Here is a 19,735-nt window from a genome sequence, read left to right as displayed (position 1 = left end):
TTTTGTTTGCCATCTGGAAGGGTCATTTGGCAGTCTCACGTTGTATAATTGTTATAATTAAAAATTATGTTTACATTAATTATTACATTATTTGTATGTATACCTATGTAATACAAATATATATTTTTGTAACATAAAATAATAAAAAAACACTTACCTGGAATTTTAAGTATCTGAGCAATCTCCTCCCAAACTTTATGTTTTAAAATATTATTTTTATAATTAACATGAGTGGCATCATACAAAATTGAATGGCTTCGCACCAATTCAATTAACAAATCATCTTGTTCTTTTATGGATTAAGTCCACAGTCAAAAGAAACCAACAGCACACACACATCTTGTTCTTTTTTCATTTTGCTTTCGTCCGTCATAACGTCCACCCGCTGCAATTCTTCAAAACCATATGAACCGACACACACAGCGGGTAGACGCCAACCGTCGACGCTAGCCGTGACCGCTGGCGTGTCTGAGAAACCAAGTGCATACACTTTTAGGCGTAGCATTTAAACGTTGACGGCAGCCGTTGTCCGTCGCCGCTGACGTGTGTTCAGAGAAACCAGCGCCTTAGTAGTATCTTTTAATATAATTTAACTAATTCATTTAACCATAATTATTTTTCTTTTATATTTGACAATTTGCTATTTTCTATTTAATATTGTAATTATTTTCAATCTCCATATAGCAAGAAAATATTTAAAAACATATGCAGTCGCTAACTCAAGATTTATTATTTTAGCTTTTTTGGCCTGAATAAATTTTTCCTGTTCCCCTTGTTGAGTGGAACTTTCTAAAAACTCAATGGTGCAACACAGTTGGATGACAACTGTAGCAGCATAGCAGCTATGCAGAAGTAGTAGCCGCTTAGGACCGTAAAGGGCTCGATCCCGGCATCTCCACAGACCTAAAGACTCCTCATTAGCAAGTTATCCTGTGAAGCCAACATCAGAAGCTATAAGCAAGTCAACCATACGAAGCTATTAAGCTATAAAATTTTATATTTTTTAGACGAGGCTTAACAATTGGCTCCCAAAGAAAGTTGTGAGTTTTATTGTTCTACATAGGCTCCCAACTTTCGGAGGTAGTTATATTGTTACAAACCAACTCGTGGTAGCCAAGCGTTAATTGCAATGTTGCTTTTTATCAACGATGTCGGTTCTTTTAGCATTACAAAGCAGAATTCGCTAAACTTTGGATTGTTTGCTCACTAAACGGACAAAGAATGTGAATTAGACTTTTATCATCAATAGAAGAGGAATTACTGGTTCAAACATTCGGTTTTTTATCGAAAGCTGGTTCTTTAATTAAAATTTTTCTCCAGCGTGCACTCTCAAATTACCGGCTATAGAAAACTTCTTGAAACATATTTCACACTTGTAAGGTTTTTCCCCAGTGTGCAGTCTCAAATGTAATTCATTAACATCTTCAAACAAATTTCACACTTGTAGGGTTTTTCCTCAGTGTTCACTCTCAAATGTTTTTTTCAAATTATCAGATGTAGACAACTACTTAAAACAAATTTCACTTTTTTTCAGGGTGCATTCTCAAATGTGTTTTCAAATTACCTACTGTAGAAAACTTCTTAAAACAAATTTCACACTGGTGAAGTTTTTCTCCTGTATGTATTCTTAAATGTCTTTTCAAAACCCCTATTTCAATAAAACTTTTCAAACAAATTTCACACTTGTAAGGTTTTTCCCCAGTGTGTACCATCAGATGTATTTTCAATTTAGATTTTTGAGAAAACGTCTTGAAGCAAATTTCACACAGGTAAGGCTTTTCTTCATCGTGCACTCTCAAATGTGTTTTCAAATTACCGGCTATAGAAAACTTCTTGAAACATATTTCACACTTGTAAGGTTTTTCTCCTGTATGTATTCTCGAATGTCTTTTCAAAACCCCAATGTCACTAAAACTCTTCAAACAAATTTCACACTTGTAAGGTTTTTCCCTAGTATGCACTCTCAAGTGTGTTTTCAAATTACCTGCTATAGAAAACTCCTTCAAACAAATTTTACACTTGTAAGGTTTTTCCTTATTGTGCAGTATCAAATGTTTTTTCAAATTACCTGCTGAAGACAACTGCTTAAAACAAATTTCACACTTCTTGTAAGGCTTTTCTTCAGCGTGTACTCTCAAGTGCGTTTTCAAATTACCTGCTATAGAAAATTTCTTAAAGCAAATTTCACACTTGTAAAGCTTTTCTTCAGTGTGCACTCTCAAATGATTTTTCAAATTAAATGCCGTAGAAAACTGTTTACAACAAATTTCACACTTGAAAGGCTTTTCTTCAGCGTGAACTCTCAAGTGTGTTTTCAAATTACCTGCTAAAGAAAACTTCTTAAAACAAATTTCACACGTGTACGGTTTTTCTCCCGTATGTTTTCTGAAATGTTTTTTCAAATCCCCTCTGTAGATAAATCCTTTCAAACAAATTTCACACTTGTACGGTTTTTCTCCGGTGTGTAACATTAAATGTCTTTTGAATTTAAATTTTTGAGAAAATTTTTTTAAACAAATTTCACAATTGTAAGGTTCCTGTTTAGTCTGAACTTTTATATTTTTATTTGCGGTTTTTTCTTTAGCGTGTCGACTCATATAGTGTTCTTTATATGATGAATGTTCCAAAAAAGTCTCCATAATTTTCGTTTTGTTCTCATCCTGAGTAAAACCTAAAATACAAACCATTTTTTAAAAGAGAAAAATGAATTCAAACACAACATAAAAACAAAGTAAAGTAGAATACAAAAACTCCTGTTGCAGGAAGCAAAATTCTACCCAATAATATACTAATTATGTCTTAGGCGTCTGCGTTTCTGTCTTGTAGATGCATAAGTCGCACCTTTGTTTTAAGTAAGGCTTTGGAAATCAGTAAAATATACAATAATCACAGCTATCAAATGACACAATATACCTTCTTTAATATCAATAATCACATCAACATCATTGTTGCTACGGCAGAAGTTGTACATGGATATTTGGGTATATTCCTTTACAAGGTCGAGTGGCTCAGTTCCATACTTGCCTAAGCTGCATTTTCATTATAAATCAGAAAGTAGATGTAAAGTAAATTGGCGATAATAAAAAGCACTCGAAGTAGAAACATCTTAATATATTTTGTAAATGAACAAGATATTACTTTAACTACAAGTTATGCAAAGAAAAATTAAACATGAACTCGTGAATCATACTTTTGATAAGAACTTGTATGCTACTTTGGCTATAACATCAGACTAATTTTAAAATAAGTAATACAGTTGTTGGATAGGAAACGATAAAATAGGTTGATAAATTATTTTATTACTCATTTTCAACGTCAGACTCAATTGAATCTCCAGTTGGTTCTTCAATGGTCCCTGATTGAAGCGATCTATAAAAATTGTGATGTTCTGGAGGTATATATTTAAGGAGATCGATTAAATCTTTCTTTTTTTTGTAATAGGTCGTCCATGGGGAAACAACCATGGTAGTTTAACAGGAAATCTTAGCCCACCTGCAACATCCACAGACAATGTAAGTCCAACTGCAGCATCACCGGAATATCTAAATCCGCCAGCAGCATCTCCGGAAAATCCACGTCCCTCTACTTCTGAACTACAAGGAAGATTTCAACATCTATCGTCCTCAGAATCCGACCCGTTTGAGGATTCTGAAGAGTCCTATAGGCCTTCAGATGATCAGGATGTGATGAAAAATGCTCTTTCTGATAATAACAGTTCTGACGATTACTCTAGTGACAACAGTTTGGCGAGCGATGCAGGCGTACAAGAAACAGTAAATCCTGTCAAATGGGGACCATTTACAGACTTACCTCTAAATTTTCAGTTCTTCGGACAAACCGGTTTGAAAGTTAACAATTTAGATTTATCTCAACCTTACGCTATCTACTAACAGTTTATTACTATATCATTGACATCATTGTAGAGGAAACTAACAGATACGCATATCAGATCATTCAATCTACGACTGCGACCACGGTCTCTGTTGAAAACTTGGACAGATACTAACAGAGCAGAAATGAAAAAATTTCTAGCTATCTTGCTAATAATGGGGATTAATCAGCTACCAAAAATGCGCCTCTATTGGTCAAATGATGAAATGTATGCTTCTTCTTCTTCTTAAGGTGCCATGCATTTCTGCGTAGGCGTCCACCGTACATCGTCTTGTCAGGTGAGATGTTAAATAGTCAGGATTAAATAATTCTGTTTTTAGCAGCATTGCGAAGCATTTCATAGCTGTGGATTCCTGTCCATTGTCGAATATTGCGCAGCCATGACATTTTTTTACGTCCGAGACCTCTCCTACCCTCTATTTTCCCTTCGAGTATCAGTTGCTGAAAAGTGTATCGTTCTCCTCGTATAATGTGCCCCAAGTATGCTAATGTATGCTAATAAGCGAATAAAAGAAATTATGAATCGCAACAGATTGACCAGTTATTGAAATGCTTGCATTTTTGTAATAATAACGATCCACTAGCTGGCCTAGAGAGACTCTCGAAAATAAAAGATGTTGTAAATCTTATTTGTCAACAGTTTAAGAAGACACTTGTTCCCGATCAGAAAGTCGTGATTGATGAGAGCATGGTACCTTAGAGAGGCAGGTTGGTGTTCCGTCAATACTTACCAGCAAAAACACACAAATACGGAGTGAAACTCTATAAAATATGTACGACTGAAGGTTATACGTCCGATTGATTTGCGTATTTATGCAGGAAAAAATGATGTCACTATAGCAACGAACACTCAGGGGCATACATATAATATATGCATGGAGTTAAAGCAGGATCTTAAACATTTGGGAAGAATTTTGTTTATAGATAACTTCTATACAAGTGTCAAACTATGCGAGGACCTGTTAACCGAAGGAACATATTTCTGTGGCACTTTACGGAGTAATAGGAAGGGGAATCCTAAAGATGTATGCGCTAAAAAGCTGAAAAAGGGACATATTTACGGCGAGCAGAACGAAAATGGGGTTCGTGTCTTGAAATGGGTAGATAAGCGGCAAGTACTAATGATAAGTACTGTACCACATCACACTGATCAACAGATTATGAGTGGACGTAAAGACCTACAAGGTGAAGAAGTACTAAAATCCCCCGCTATCATTGATTACAATCAAACCAAAAAGGAAGTGAACTTTTTCAGATCAGATGTCTTCTTATTACACATGCCTCCGAAAAACTCTGAAGTGGTATAAGAAGGTTATTTTTGAGATTAGTCTCGGAACATGTGTTGTTAATACATAGCTCTCACAACCAAACTAAAAACAAACTTGACATGCAACGATTTAGAGAAAAACTTATACAAGGATTGCTATCCGATACAGAAGAAAATGCTACTGAAGAAATAAGAGTAGTGCATGATGTTCCGTGTAATATGAGTCCGAGAAAACGAAGTAGAAGTAGCCATAGGCTAGGACAATATTAAGGAAATGCGAGAAAAAGCAGAAAACGATGTTCTAATTGCTACAAAACGCTTAAAGATGAGAAAGGTAGGAAAGTGGCATCGGCAAAAGCAAGTAAGATACTTACATTTTGCGAAGACTGCAATGGACAGCCGGCATTATGTATTCCGTGTTTTAAGAAAATCCACGAATGGGCTAAGTAATCTGTGTCAATAATGTTAGTAGAATTATTTGTTATTTTTTGAGATGTTACCACATCCACGGTAAGATGTAATGTGTTTTATTGCCTAAACATTATGTTATCTACTACCTTCATTTAAAAATAAATTATGTTTTGTAATATAAATTTAAGTTTAGTCACTAGTATTTTTCCCTTTACTTATATCATTGTTTTTGGAGAGAAAAACAAGACGTCCTAATGTTTAAGTTAAGTTTTTAAATCATTTTGATACTTAAAATATACTTTTTTAGACTTCCAAGTGTTTTTAGTGCTTACTCAATTCCTTTTCGAAAACCACGGTGAATCTAGACATATATATCATTCCTGCAGCCGTAACTGCAGTATTATATTCCCCAGAATAAACTGAACAATTTTAGGTTGAATAAGATATGTACTAGACCGTGACCCACGGGTGGGCGCGCACGGCTCTTGGCAAGAAACGGCGTGACCCACTGGTGGTTCACATTGCCACCAAGGTGTTAAGTGTACAATAAATTGCAAAAAACTCGAAAACGAAGTATTTTTCGAAAATCTACGAAGAGAGAAAAAGTATTTACTTCGATGAGATACGTCTAAAAATATTTTGTTCGTAGCAATTCGGGAAATTGTTTTTTTGTTATGTTATTTGTTAAAAAAAAATCAATTTCCGGCCCACTTGGAAAAATTAAAAACAAACTACATTTGAACTTGAAAAAATATATAAAATCGAATAAAAAAGGTTTGGTGGGGTAGAAATTAAAAAAAAATTAGTCGGCATATTCCGTTTCTAAGCGTCTTTTTGGGGGTAATCCGCTCGCCTATTAAGCTTACTTCTTCATTCCATTATTACTTATAGCTAGGTAGTAGCTCTAGTAAACAGTAAATAGGAAGCCACTTTGGTCCACTGTGACTTTTGACCCAATTTTTTGGTGAAGGCTTGTATTATGTCATGTTTTATATCAGATGTAACGTTTTATGTCATATATTGTTACATAATATGTCACACATTGTTACTTATGTCATGTTTTATGTCAAATGTCACGTTTTATGTCAAATGTCATGTTTTATGTCGAATGTCATGTATTGTCAAATATCACGTTTTATGTCACGTGACGTATGACTGATAAATGACATAACACTTATCAGCCTCATGGCCCTAGACTTCTCCTGTCCCACTTTGCTAAGTTTGGCTATAAAAGGCTAGCCAGCAATTTCATACATAATTTTTGGTACAGAAGATCATTTTCCTTCTGTAGAAGTATTGCATAAGTCCCGTCCGGACCCGGTGACTTATATGGCTCAAATGAGTTTATTGCCCACTTGATTTTGTCCTGGTTCATCAATTCTTAGTATCCAGTCCAATTGTCTGCCATGTGTCTAGTGGCATCAGTTTAGTTTGAGACTCGGGAAAGTGCACCCTAAAAAGTTCTTTCACTATTCTGAATATATTAATCCGACTATTATCTGAGGGTCTTTAGAGAGAACTTTATAGAGCCTGGACATTTCTACAGTCTCTTCTATCTCCTCGCAATGCATTCTCCTTTATTCTCTTTTTACCCTTCTCAGTTCCCTATTATATTCAGTCAGAGCTTTGCAATAGTCGCCCCACTCATCTGATCTTACCAAGAAATTAAATTTTCTCTTTTACTTGATTTCTCTCCTTTGATTTGCAAGGTTGTCATTCCACCAGGGTACCTTCCTGATAGAATTCCTTATTATCTCCAGATCTTCGAAAGCTGACATGATAAAGTCATGAAATTGCTCGGCAGCCATGTCTAGGTCCAAGGTCTGCTTGATATGCTTCCCAGTTTGCTTTAATTTGGATAAGTTTGCATAAGTTTCTTTGATAAGCTCATTGTCTGTTTTAGTAGTTATGTCTAAATCATAACAATCTGCAGTAATGGATCACCTCTTTCGCTGGTGTTTGTACTACCCAGGTCAGATGCGCATTCGAATCACAGTCAATGATTAAAAGTAGTTCATGTTTTGTACAATCCCTTCCAATTTTCCAACTCCCTTGATGATGATTTTTTTTCACATTGTAGGCCTATTTGTAAGTAATTACTGTATTGATGTTTTCTGAGAAATGTCACGTTTTACCCATATACTTGGTGTAAAAATAAAGTTGTGTTTTTTTTTGTTATTTTGCAACACCTTGTGGAATTTATTAGAATTAAACGCTATATCTTATTAATATTGCAAGATAGCTTCATATTTTCTCAACATTTTCGTAAAAAAATCATCTAAATATCTCTATTATTAAAAAAGAGAAGCACATTCAAAGCATAACATGTTTTTCTACAAAAAAGCTTTCTTCTGCAAAATAAGATGAAAAACATAACTTCATTTTTACACCCTGTATATGGGTCAAACGTTGACATTTCTCAGAAAACATTAATACAGTAATTCCATAAAAATAGACCTATAATATGAGAAAAAAATCATTGAAATCCAATCAATGGTTCAGAATAAAAATAGCTTCAAACTTATGGTACATTTAAGATAGCGTATTGTTCCATCTTCCTATTTCCTTGGGATTACCATCTCTGGATTACTTTTACAGTTCAATTATCTGGCATTATTTTTAAGTGACCATGTCAGATTAGTCTTTGTGACTTTGCAACTCAGTGCTCTGCATTAATTCATCCAGCTCACAGTTCATTTTTATTCTCCACAAACCATCGCTACAATGTGTTGGTCCAAATATCTTTCTTAATATTTTGCACTCAAATAATCTTAATTGATTTTCATCAGTGCTTGAAAGGGTCGTTTCACATCCATATGTGACCACTGGTCTAATTACTGTTTTGTTTTGTAGATTCTAAGCTTAGACTCATGATTCAGTAACTTACTTTTATTACTAGACATTAAGTCTTTGTATGCATAAAAGTACTGATTACCTCTAAGAATCCATGCTTGTATTTCTTGACTGACATTCTTGCTGTCATTTATTATTGAACCTAGGTAGGGAAAGGTGGAGGCATATTTATAAGTATGGTTGTCTACCTGCAGATTCTCATGTTCATTCGACTTTGTACACTATATAATATTTTGTTTTTCTTTTATTTATATTTAGACCAAATGCAGTGGCTTTCTGTTTCATATCTATAGCTTTTTCGCTTAATACTATTGCGACTTATGGCAATATAATCAGCATATACACATATTTGAGTGGATCTTGTATTAATACAGCTGTTCATATCTAGTTTTCTGATAATAGCTTCAAAATTCAGATTAAAAAGTGTTGTTGACAATGCATCGCCTTGCCTAACTCCATTTTCAACATCAAATGCCTCTGTCATATCTCTTTCTATTCTCACCATGGTTTAAGAATCCTCCAAAGTCATTTGTATAAGTTTAACTAACTTTTTCAGTATTCCTAACATGGATAGTTGTTCTAATTACCTGAAAGCCAGAGATATAGTCACTGCAATATAAAATTAAACACCTGTGGTGGCAGGACATTTAGCCACAGCAAATGAAAGTTACCCTACTCGACATATTTTATTAACCAAACCTGAGGGAACTAGAGGAATCAGCTTGGAAAGGTCAGCATCCTTTATTGGGACATTTATTTTTTTTTAAAGAAAAATTTAAAACGGAAAATCCCAGTGATTGGCTGGATACTATAATTTTAAAAAACTTACTGTAAAGTAAAAACTTTTTCAGTAAAATGGTATAAAATTTATTATATTTATTTTTAATAAATTTTATACCATTTTACTTAACAAGTTTTTACTCCATAGTACGATTTTTTAAAGACTTCTCCCAAAATAATAATATTTTGGCATGAAGGCAGTCTTGAATACAGTCTTGTATATGTGTCACCAATAGTGGCTAGAAAATATATTATATGCACCTTTGTAAACTGGATTTAGTATAATGATCTACTTCTCGATTTTGTAACAGTTAGCCACAATGATCTCAAATTTTATTAGACAACTATTTAAAGGATGACTATTGTTATGAGTTCGTGTTGTATTATATACTCAAGTAATGGAATAAAACATTATGCAAAGTATACATAAAAGTGTAAATAAATCATTCTGTGAGTTTATTTATTGAACATGAATAATATACTAGGAATATAATAGTATAAACTTACAACATACAATAGAACATAAAAGAGAAGGTATTCAGTATTGAAAAATAGTTGTTATTTTAATTAATTTACCTGGTATTTACACAAAAATGTTTTGGTTTATTTCCTATTATAGGAATGATTACAATGAGCAAAGATCCTGGGGATCTACTGCATATTCACTTACCTTCTTTTGTTTTTTGTTTTTCTTTAAGACAGGTAAATTTATTTCCATCTTGTTCTATTTCAGTCTTTATTGGAAATTCCTTCAAACCTAAACAATCAAAAGTATAATCTGTATTTTCTAAATTGGATTCTTCCTTAATTTCATATTTAAAGCTATCCAAAAGAGCATTATCCAACTCATTATTCTCTATTTTTACTTCACATGTCTCCTCACCGATTTCTTGTTTTATTACTTCCATTTAGGTAAACTTGATTTTCTGTATGTAATTCAATAATAATTTTACCATTACAGCTTAATCTAACCTAGAAGCAGATTACTATTGTGGTCTATTTGAGGGAAGCAAAGTAATCAATGCACTCTTGGCTACTTTAACATTGTGTAGTAAGACGGAACGATGTCTGCGGAGATGAAATTTATATCAATGCATTCTGCTTCACTTACTGATGATTGTACAATGATTTTTATTCTCTGGAAAACGGTCTTTTTTAAGTAATTTCCATTTAAAATATGTCTTATTTTTAAAAGGCACCGCCATTATCCACCATCATTTATCATAATAAAAATAAAACAAGAACAGAACAAGAAGAAATGACAGGAATGACAAATGACAACTGTTTCTTATTTCTTATGGTCAAGAACACAGATCACGTCAAGAAGGGTAATTGTAACCAGTGTTGCCATAATTATATAAAATGTGTTTTCGTATGAAAAATAAAAATTTTGATTTATTATTATATAACATTTTATTCTTACCTACTTTAACCAGAAAATTACTGCTTTTGTACAAGAGTTAGGTTAGATTTGGTTAGGTTTGGTTACGTAAGGTTAGGTTCAGTATTATTGGATTACATTTTTAATTATAAAATGTAAAGAAAAATATGAATCTTTTCAAATAAAAATTGTGAGCTTCCCAGTCTGGTTTTAAGTTATGTTGGGTTATATTGGTTATGTTGTTTTGGTTATGGTTATGTTGGTTTACATTTTTTAATTGTAAAACATCGAGGAAAATATTAAATTATAAGTAATAAATATTGTGGGATTCCCAGAGCAACTTATGTACATATTATAATAGGTATACTTAAATAATTTAAATAAATCAATACTGTGGGATTCCCAGACAGAATTTAACCGTTGGTACAGAAACTAGAAATTTAATATGCTCTGTGAACGTATATTTGTGTAATGCGCAATGTCAAATCGAATATACCCGAAATAAATTGAAATTTCCGTACGGCTGCGATGCCGTGTAGACGATAAAAGACAATTTCATATGAAAATACATAAAGATAACTAAGTGTACTATAGATTTGCAACATTTCTGCAAACATCTAAATTTAGCAATTTGTGTTTGAGATATTGGTGTGGAATAGAATTTTCAACAACCCGTTTCTTGTTTCATTGTTTGTTCGTCACCAAAGAAAGCTGTAACAGATGCGAGACTCGAAATATCAAATCATACATATCGTCCTTTCAATTAGCAATACTCGTAGCTTCATTTCAAATATGACTTTGTTGTACCAAATTGTAGTAAAATTATTCTCCTTTAGCCTAGAAACCCTCGTATAGCAGGCGATTATGTTAAACTTTTTAAAACTCTTATTATAGAAAACCTCTTGACTCCACTATCTATTAATTTGAATTGGCATGGCAACACTGGAAGTGGTGTATGTAGGTGGCGCTGACGTCACGGTTGGGTACATCGAGTTGTTGTTATACTGTGGATTGGTATTAAAACATAACCAAACATAACCTTATTTTATTTTGGTATTTATTTACATTTTTTGGTTCTCGTTTCCTAGTTGTTATGCAGTTTTATGAGTGATTTAAGTTTTCATAAGTTATTTAGAACATTTTAATTGTTTCGACACTTGTACTCGTAACTCCATCAAATCAGTTTTCATTTCATTGTAATGTCAACACGTGGTTGTGCGTTTTTATTGTCAGTTATTTTTATTTACTAAATTAAAACAGCTCCCAAGGTTCTTTATCACATAGTTCTTATTAAGTAAGTATCAAACTATAATTTCATAGTATTAAGGATTGCCACTTAGATTTCTCATCCCTGTGCCATCCTGGCATCCAAAATCTATGGCATTTGAAAAAATTAAATCTATCCTACTTACCGATTTAAAACTTTGTGTATAAAAGCCGTACTGTGTCAATGTATTATTTACCCAAGTTATAAATGCCATACAAAAAAACTTACCCCCTTGAGTAGTAAGTTTATTTTACCTGTGACTCACATGTATGGATAAGAATTGAGGGCATAAATTCTAAAGTTGTTATTACTAATAGTTATTGTAGTACTTGTTTTATATGCGATTCATGCTAGGACAAATGACCCATTAAAAATCTCCCATGAGCTATAAGTATTTTCACCATGATTTCTTCAAATGTTACATGTGTAAATAATAACAAAGCTATGCTTCCCCTCCTGGGTTACATCCCGTTTTTTGTTTTTTTAATCCATTATAATGAAATATACCTAATAATAATCAAAATGAAGTAATTTAACATGAATACATGATAATAATAATACATGAAAATGTAAATGGTGAATAAATTATAATATATTATACTATATTTAACAAATTTTGAAAATTACTAAAATTAATAAACAAACTCACAAGATCCCTAGCTATGTTTAAATAAGATATTAGTTACAAAATTTGATTAAGTGGTCTATAGTAATACCGAAAGGTTTTTTTCCATTAATTCCAACTGTCTTCATATTAGTGGGTAGCTTTTATATAAGATCAGGTCATTTGAGTATATGCTTCTATGTGCATGAGAAGTTCACTTTCTTCCTGTATGAAAAGTACCCCTTTGCCTAGTATGGTAGTCATGTACATCTTCAGACACTGTTAAGGCAATATTTGTAAGTACTTGGGAAAGCTTACATTTATGAATAAATACACAAACCTGTATAATAAACATTGAATCAATATTGAATATTCTTCTTGAACAGTCCAGATCTTCTGTTGGATGAAGGCATGGCAGTTGAAAATTTTTTGGTAGTTTTTTAGTATTTAGTAGCCCTCTTCTGTAAAACTCTAAGAGGATGAAGCTGATTGTGATTCATATTGCCCCATATGATGGTTCAATGAGACAGATGTGAGTTTATTAGAGGATAATACACCATTTTACAATGAGGGAGACTTGTAAATTTAGCAATTCTTCCTAGCATGCCCACTGTTGGAGCTATTTTATGACAGATCTGAAATATATGTTGTTCCCAAGTAAGTTGTTTATCTATATTCAGTCCAAGATACTTGATTATTTCCTTTTTATTAAATTTGAATTTTCCAAATGTCAACTGCCTCTCCCTATGTGCATTTACATTTGAAATTATCATATAACTGCACTTATTCATATCAAGTGAGAGTTTGTGATTTTTAAGCCACTCATCTATTTCTATTAACTCCTTTCTTACATCAGTTTCTAATTTTCTGGGAAGAATTATACAATTTGGTTATTTACACATGATTCCAAGATCTTTGACATAGCTGTTAAAAGAGATATTGGCCGATAACTTTCAGGTTGCTTTGAGTCCCTTCCTTTATACAATGTTACCACTATTGGCATTTTCAAAGAGTTTGGGATCAATCCAGTGTTAAGAGTGAGGTTAATTTAGTTATAATCAATAGCAGCTCCCCTGCAAACTAGTTAATAATATTCACACAATCACAGTCTGGAGATTTTCCTTTTTTTAGTTTTCTTATGATCTCTCTAATATGGTTTTCTGACACTTGTTGCCATTTAAGTATGTGTTTTTCTGGCTCTCTATTTACTGCAGGTTTTGTATGTAATATATGTATATATGTAATATATTGAACAAAATTTATAAATATTTAAAACAGCCTTTCTTTTATTGTTATTTTTTACATTTGGAGTAATTTTACTTGTTTTATCTTATTACTGTAACGAACCAGCTTAAGGCAGTTTAATATTAATATGCAATATTTTACATATTTTAATGTCAGTTTTTATTTGTGAAATCTTATTTCTGTAAGTGCTTTTAACCCTTAACTGGTGAGGTCCATAATATGTTGCGTACTTGGTGACGTGGTGAACCCATTTTTAAAATAATGTTTATCAGATTATTTTTTTATAAATTGAATAATTGATTACATATTGTGTATTTACATATTACTTTAAACTACAAATACAAAAATATTACATTTTAAAGAGCTAACTTGATTATTACATGATTATTTAACACATTCTGAATAAAACCCTTTATTTTGACAAACATATACTTTATTACTAACGAAAACAAATTTGTTGAAAATTTTAACAGCTTAACTTCAAAAATTAAAAAATGAAAGTATATTCGTATAAAAAAGTTAAAAACAATTATAAAAAATAATATTTATTAAGAAATGACACTTGATTTATTGAACCAAATTTATTGTTCACAACAATCCTTACATATTTTTTCTGTACATTCCGCACATATTGACGTATTACAAAATTTACAAGAGAATATAGTTTTCTTGTCTTTGGACCTGGGACACTTTCCACAGCGTTTTCTTTTGTTTAAAATGTTTTCATTCATAGCAATGGACAACGGAATTTGCAAGATTTTTCCTATGGAAATTCGGAGTTCTCGTGACACCCGTATGTTCTCGATTCTTCTAAAAAGTTTAGGTTTTACGAGGGAAAATGCAAGATCTTTGATAAACTGAAATCTAGATTTGTTTTCAGTATTTTTTGTGCATGTATATAAAACATATGAATTCACCGAAGAACTGTTCAGGAGCTGCAAAAAAATCGCCATTGGCCACCTTCGAGTTCGTCTGCTTATCGAAAAAGTAGCACATTTTTGGTCCAGACTGTCAACCCCACCTTTAGTGGAGTTATAAAAGGACAATATTTCTTCTTTTCCAGTGTCAGCATCAGTAGCCATGTTTCTATGCATGAAAGAAATCATTATAACTGCCTTTTTCTTTTTTGGAACATAAGACAAAAGTGTTTTATTAGATGTAAATCCATATAAGGATGAGTTTTCAGCTCTACGGCAAGAATTCAATAGGTATCTCCCTTTTATTCTTTTTTAGCGTTCCAACGTAAGTTAACTTTTTCTATAATAATTTATCAACAACTTAAATGGAGCTGAACCAGTTATCTGCAGTTATATTTCGATTAGAACCATAGATCGGTTTACATAGGTAACTGCAAAACAGCTTGAGTTGGAACTGATAATTTCTTTTCATCTATTGTTAGTTCTTGACCATCACTACCGCTTCCCGAATAAATATACGCGTTGAATAGATATGATGTACAAGCGTCACACAAGGCAATAATTTTGAAGCCATATTTATTAGACTTATTGGGCATGTATACTTTAAATCTACATCTGCCTCGAAAGCCAATAAGCATTTCGTCAATACAAGCCAAATCATTAGTTTTCTTTAGAGTTTTCAACAATTCTACTGAAAATCCATGATATTGCTGCTGTCTTATCTGTCTTCTCTCTTTCTTTTTGACTATCAGCACAGTTGAATCCTAAACATGTCAACAAAACTTGAACCCATTTTTGTGCAATTGTACACCGAAGAATGTCCCTCCCAGTTCCGTCTGTGGCATAAAGACTATCAAGGTCTTCGTGGTTCAATTTAAAAATAGATGAAAAAAACAAAATGTCAAAGAACGCTTTTAGTTCTACCATGTCAACATCAACTAATTCAGTTTTTTGTTGGTCCTTGTATTTTATTCCTGCAAGTGCCAGTTTTTCATTTGTCCTTCTCATTATTTCAAAGAGAACATCATCTGTAAAGATACACTGCTAAAGAGGTAGTGGTGTTGGATTTTCTAAAACCCTCGCACTACCTTTGAGACTAGCAAGTTGCCTGACTAGATTTGCAGCAGGAGTTTTTGTATGAGTTCTCTGAGCAGGTTCCCTTGTCCATTTGTATCTGTTCCTCCGATAAAAGGCTCTTCTTTCATTAGTTACTTGTTCTGCTTCACTACTCTCAGAAGAAGTCTGTTCCATCACTGTTATATCCTCATTATTACTTCCTTCGCTTTGCTCTGTGTCGGAATTAGAGTCGTATAATTCTGCTACATTATTTGTTTTCTCTTCTGTATCGCTAAATCACTTCATAACAGTCTCCTCAAAGTTGGGATCGTTGTAGGTACTTTTTTTGACGACTCACTAGCCATTTTCTACAAAAACAGTAATTATATAATTATCTACAAAATAAAAAAATTACACTTACGGTGATGTGGTGCCTTCACGTACCCCAGCAAATATTTAACACGAAATAAAAGTAAAATAATAATTCACAAGACGCTCTTCTTGCAACAGTTCTCATAAAACTGCTTGAACGAAGTATTCTTAAACGCGTCTGGCGATAGATAACCGTAACCTTGAGATATCACTAATATTTGGTAGAGGTGGGGTCGTGAATGGCACCACCTCACCAGTTCAGGGTTAAATCTATTTGTACCTATGTCATTTGTTTGTAATGTTAAAATTGTTTTACAGTTTACTCCTAAGGAAGCTATTAAATAAATAGCGAAATATTGAGTTCTTGGAAAAAACAAAGAGTTTTATTACAGACCACTACCTGATAATTCCTACGTATTTATAAATTGATTTTTGGGTCGAAATAATCACTTTTAATATACAATATCGCTATCGCTTTCATGTATAACTTTACCATTGAGATATGTTTTAACACTGGTTTCAGTAATTAAATTACTTAGGCAAAAACTTAATGTTTTGGCTCTAATATTAATTTATAAGCTCTTCAGTTTCATTGCACTAAGATCTTAAGTCATTGTTTTTCTCTTATGGGCATATCTAGTACTTGTCCTAGATTGGATTTATATCTGAAAGTATCATATAAGATTAAGTTGTTTTAGAATGATGATCACTTGATTTGATAAAGTTAATTTTATTTTATTTCTTGTTCTATTGATTCCCAACTTAATTGTTTTTTATTGGTTTTAGTTATGGGAAGAACATTACGACAAAGATTAAAAAAGCAAAGCGCAAAAGTAGATGCACACTACAACAACACAATAGTTAATCTTCAAAAATGGATGTCTACAAAAGGTTGGAAAAACAAAACAAAATTAAGAATAAAAGCGTTTCCACAGACAGGTAGGGGAATAAGTTCTGGAACAAAAATAGCCTCGGATGGAGTATTGATTTCTATTCCATTGGATGCAATGATTACTTATGATACATTGGCATCTGAGATACTAATTAACGAAAAATTAACAATACATGAATACCTGGCGCTGTTTTTGGCTATCGAAACAAATAAGGGAAGTGATTCAAAATGGTTCCACTATATTAAAAGTTTACCAGAAGATACTCCTTCACTGCCTTGGTTGGCGATGTCTGATGAAATTCAACTATTTCCAGTGGATTTTCAAACAGATATTGATAAGAATATTACAATGTTTAATACTTTTTGCTGTAGAGTACAAAATATAAGATTTAATGAATGCAGTTGTATCATCCTTGAAACAAGTTTGTTAAAATGGGCATTCATTATGGTTAATACAAGAGCAGTTCATGTTGATCCCAATGTAATATCTAACAACTGTTTAAATTTTTTGCTAGATGAACCTTCTATGGCTTTGTGCCCATTTCTTGATATGTTTAATCACCACTATTTAGCAAAAACTGAAGCTAATATTAGATCTGATGTGAATTGCCAAACATATGAACTGAGAACATCTGCTGAACATAAAAGACATGACCAAATATTTATTTCGTATGGTTCCCATGATAATTTTAAATTACTTTCAGAATATGGATTTTTTATTCCAAAAAATCAGTATGACGTGGTGAAGTTCTCTTTAAGAGAAGTCATAGATATACTAAAGTTTCACCTAGATGAAAGGAAGTACAAATTTATTAAAAATCATAATCTTCAAGAAAATCTCTACATCGGATATGATGGAGTATCATTTAACCTTAAGGCAGTGTTTTTTGTTGGTTCTATTTTCAACTATAACAACCTAAATTCGATAGTTTTTAGCGATAGTTATCCAGAACAGTTTTTAAACGAAAGTGTGCCTCTATTTGTAGGAATATTAATAGATTTTACATTTGAAACATTCAGTTATGATTTCAATAGATTAAAAGATGCTGAAATATTTAGTGATAGCGCCAAAATGGTGAAGGAGTTTTTACATTATAGGCTCAGCTTTTTGGATGACTTAAGAAAAATATATGTGGAAACATGAGGCTGACAAAATGTTCAGGTGACAAATGGGATAATAGACAAGTTTGAAAACAAAAAGTTTATTAATATTCAATAAAAATAATGAGAAAAGGAGCTGAAATTTATTAAAAGAAGGTAAGCAAACATATTTTTGGCAATGTTATAAAAAATTATGTTTTTTATAAAGTACAAACTACTTTTGTTTTGTTTGGTTTGATTTACTTTACTATCACCTAACTTGAAATCTAAAATCTATTTTGAAGCGTTTTGTCTTTTAATACCTGATTGTAATATTTTTTATTTTAGAAGATAGAGCCACTTTTTATAACTCTTGACACCTATTTAATTGACTTAGACTTTTTTTATGTTGCTTTAATGCAGGTTGTGATAGACAAATGAAATTTGGTGGTTTTTAAAAGTACTAGAGAATCTGAGCCTATCCGGTCCAAGTTAACACATTATAATTTGTTCGAAATAGTCCAACCTTCAGAAGAATTACCGGATTTTTCCAATCGTTACAAACTATAGTAGAAACCCTCAATTCAGAAGAGTGATTTCATAGTTTAAACGCCGAATATCCTCAAATTTAAATGTACACAGCGGCCCTCGAAAACTGCCTGTTTTCTCGATTGCAATTTGCGTTTCTCATAAGAAATTACAGAATATATAAAGTAGTATATTTATTTGTGCTTGTCTATAGTAGACTTGACCAGAAGTTGTGGTACAGTGTAGCCAATTCTTGTTCACAAGTAGTAATTATGGTCATACAAAACCTGTATTCTTCCACGCAGCGATTATTACCGTCATAAAAAATACAAAAAACATGATTTTTTCAATAGTAAAAATTAAGCACAAAATTGTAATGAAATAAATTTGTTACATATTTAAATTTATAAAATAAAAATCGATATTTTAAAACATTATTTTTCAATCGTTTGGCAATGTTGGAATTAGCGAGGAAATTCCGTTTTACAATTCAGACCCAGACATGCCATAAAACTAGTTTTTATTATTTTTTCGCCGGAGGAATGGTTCTTTTACATGGCGTTTCTATGGGTAGTGTATTTTGTGAGTATATTTTATGTGATAAGTATGTAAAATGTTGTAAATTGTTGTCAATACTGTTTTAACAATACTGTATTGTAGTATTTATAAAACGTGTTATTGATAATAAGAGTGTTATAGTTTGTCGTTTTATAGTAAATTTTTAGTTATATTCTTATACAGAATTGTTGAAATTATTGTATATATAGTATATACACAGATTATTGAAATACAATGGACGAAAAACCGAGTTGTTCCAAGAGAAGACAGCAAAATTCTGATGTTGATTCCAAAAATGAAAAGCCGCAAAAGAGACGGAAAATGTTAACGTCCGAAGAGAAGGTAATGATACGAAACGTTTATGAAGGAATTGTCGGCATAAAAATGGCATTAAATGTTAGCCAAGCGGTCGACATTTGTAGCAGTTAACAAAAGTATCCGTTAGCTGTATTTATCGTGTACTTAAAAATACATCGGAAAATAAATAGCAACAAAAAAGGTAAAACTAGAGGTAGGAAAAGCATTGTTTTCGATGACGAGACAAGGAATATTATACGTCGAAAATTGATTCATTTTATTTTCGGAGTGAAATTCCAACACTGAAAAAAATTTCTCAAGAGCTCAAAACGATGA

The 19,735-nt window shown here is 32.3% G+C and overlaps 2 protein-coding genes across 2 annotated transcripts; one reads left to right on the top strand and one right to left on the bottom strand.

Annotated features, from left to right (window-relative positions):
* Nucleotides 1-1,331: 1,331 nt before the first annotated feature.
* On the bottom strand, nucleotides 1,332-10,434 carry LOC140449775 (uncharacterized). The gene is made up of 2 exons (XM_072543118.1): nucleotides 9,873-10,434; nucleotides 1,332-2,671 (listed from the first exon to the last, which is right to left on the bottom strand). The coding sequence occupies exons 1-2, from the start codon at nucleotides 10,108-10,110 to the stop codon at nucleotides 1,521-1,523; spliced, it is 1,389 nt and encodes a 462-aa protein (XP_072399219.1). The 5' UTR covers nucleotides 10,111-10,434; the 3' UTR covers nucleotides 1,332-1,520.
* A 1,161-nt stretch (nucleotides 10,435-11,595) lies between these two features.
* LOC140449343 (SET domain-containing protein 4) lies at nucleotides 11,596-19,507 on the top strand. Its single transcript, XM_072542479.1, has 2 exons — nucleotides 11,596-11,877; nucleotides 16,831-19,507. The coding sequence occupies exon 2, from the start codon at nucleotides 16,833-16,835 to the stop codon at nucleotides 18,078-18,080; it is 1,248 nt and encodes a 415-aa protein (XP_072398580.1). The 5' UTR covers nucleotides 11,596-11,877; nucleotides 16,831-16,832; the 3' UTR covers nucleotides 18,081-19,507.
* The last annotated feature ends 228 nt before the right edge of the window (nucleotides 19,508-19,735 follow it).

The sequence above is a fragment of the Diabrotica undecimpunctata genome, chromosome 9 (assembly GCF_040954645.1).
Source record: "Diabrotica undecimpunctata isolate CICGRU chromosome 9, icDiaUnde3, whole genome shotgun sequence".
Lineage (NCBI taxonomy): Eukaryota > Metazoa > Arthropoda > Insecta > Coleoptera > Chrysomelidae > Diabrotica > Diabrotica undecimpunctata.
This window is presented reverse-complemented; position numbering and strand designations above follow the sequence as displayed.

Bases quoted from the DNA above. Each gene is read 5' to 3' on its own strand.
- LOC140449775 (XM_072543118.1), bottom strand. From the start codon at position 10,110: ATGGAAGTAATAAAACAAGAAATCGGTGAGGAGACATGTGAAGTAAAA. The intron at 2,672-9,872 runs GTAAGTGAATAT...TTTGTATTTTAG, and splicing joins AAAACAAAAAACAAAAGAAG to GTTTTACTCAGGATGAGAAC.
- LOC140449343 (XM_072542479.1), top strand. From the start codon at position 16,833: ATGGGAAGAACATTACGACAAAGATTAAAAAAGCAAAGCGCAAAAGTA.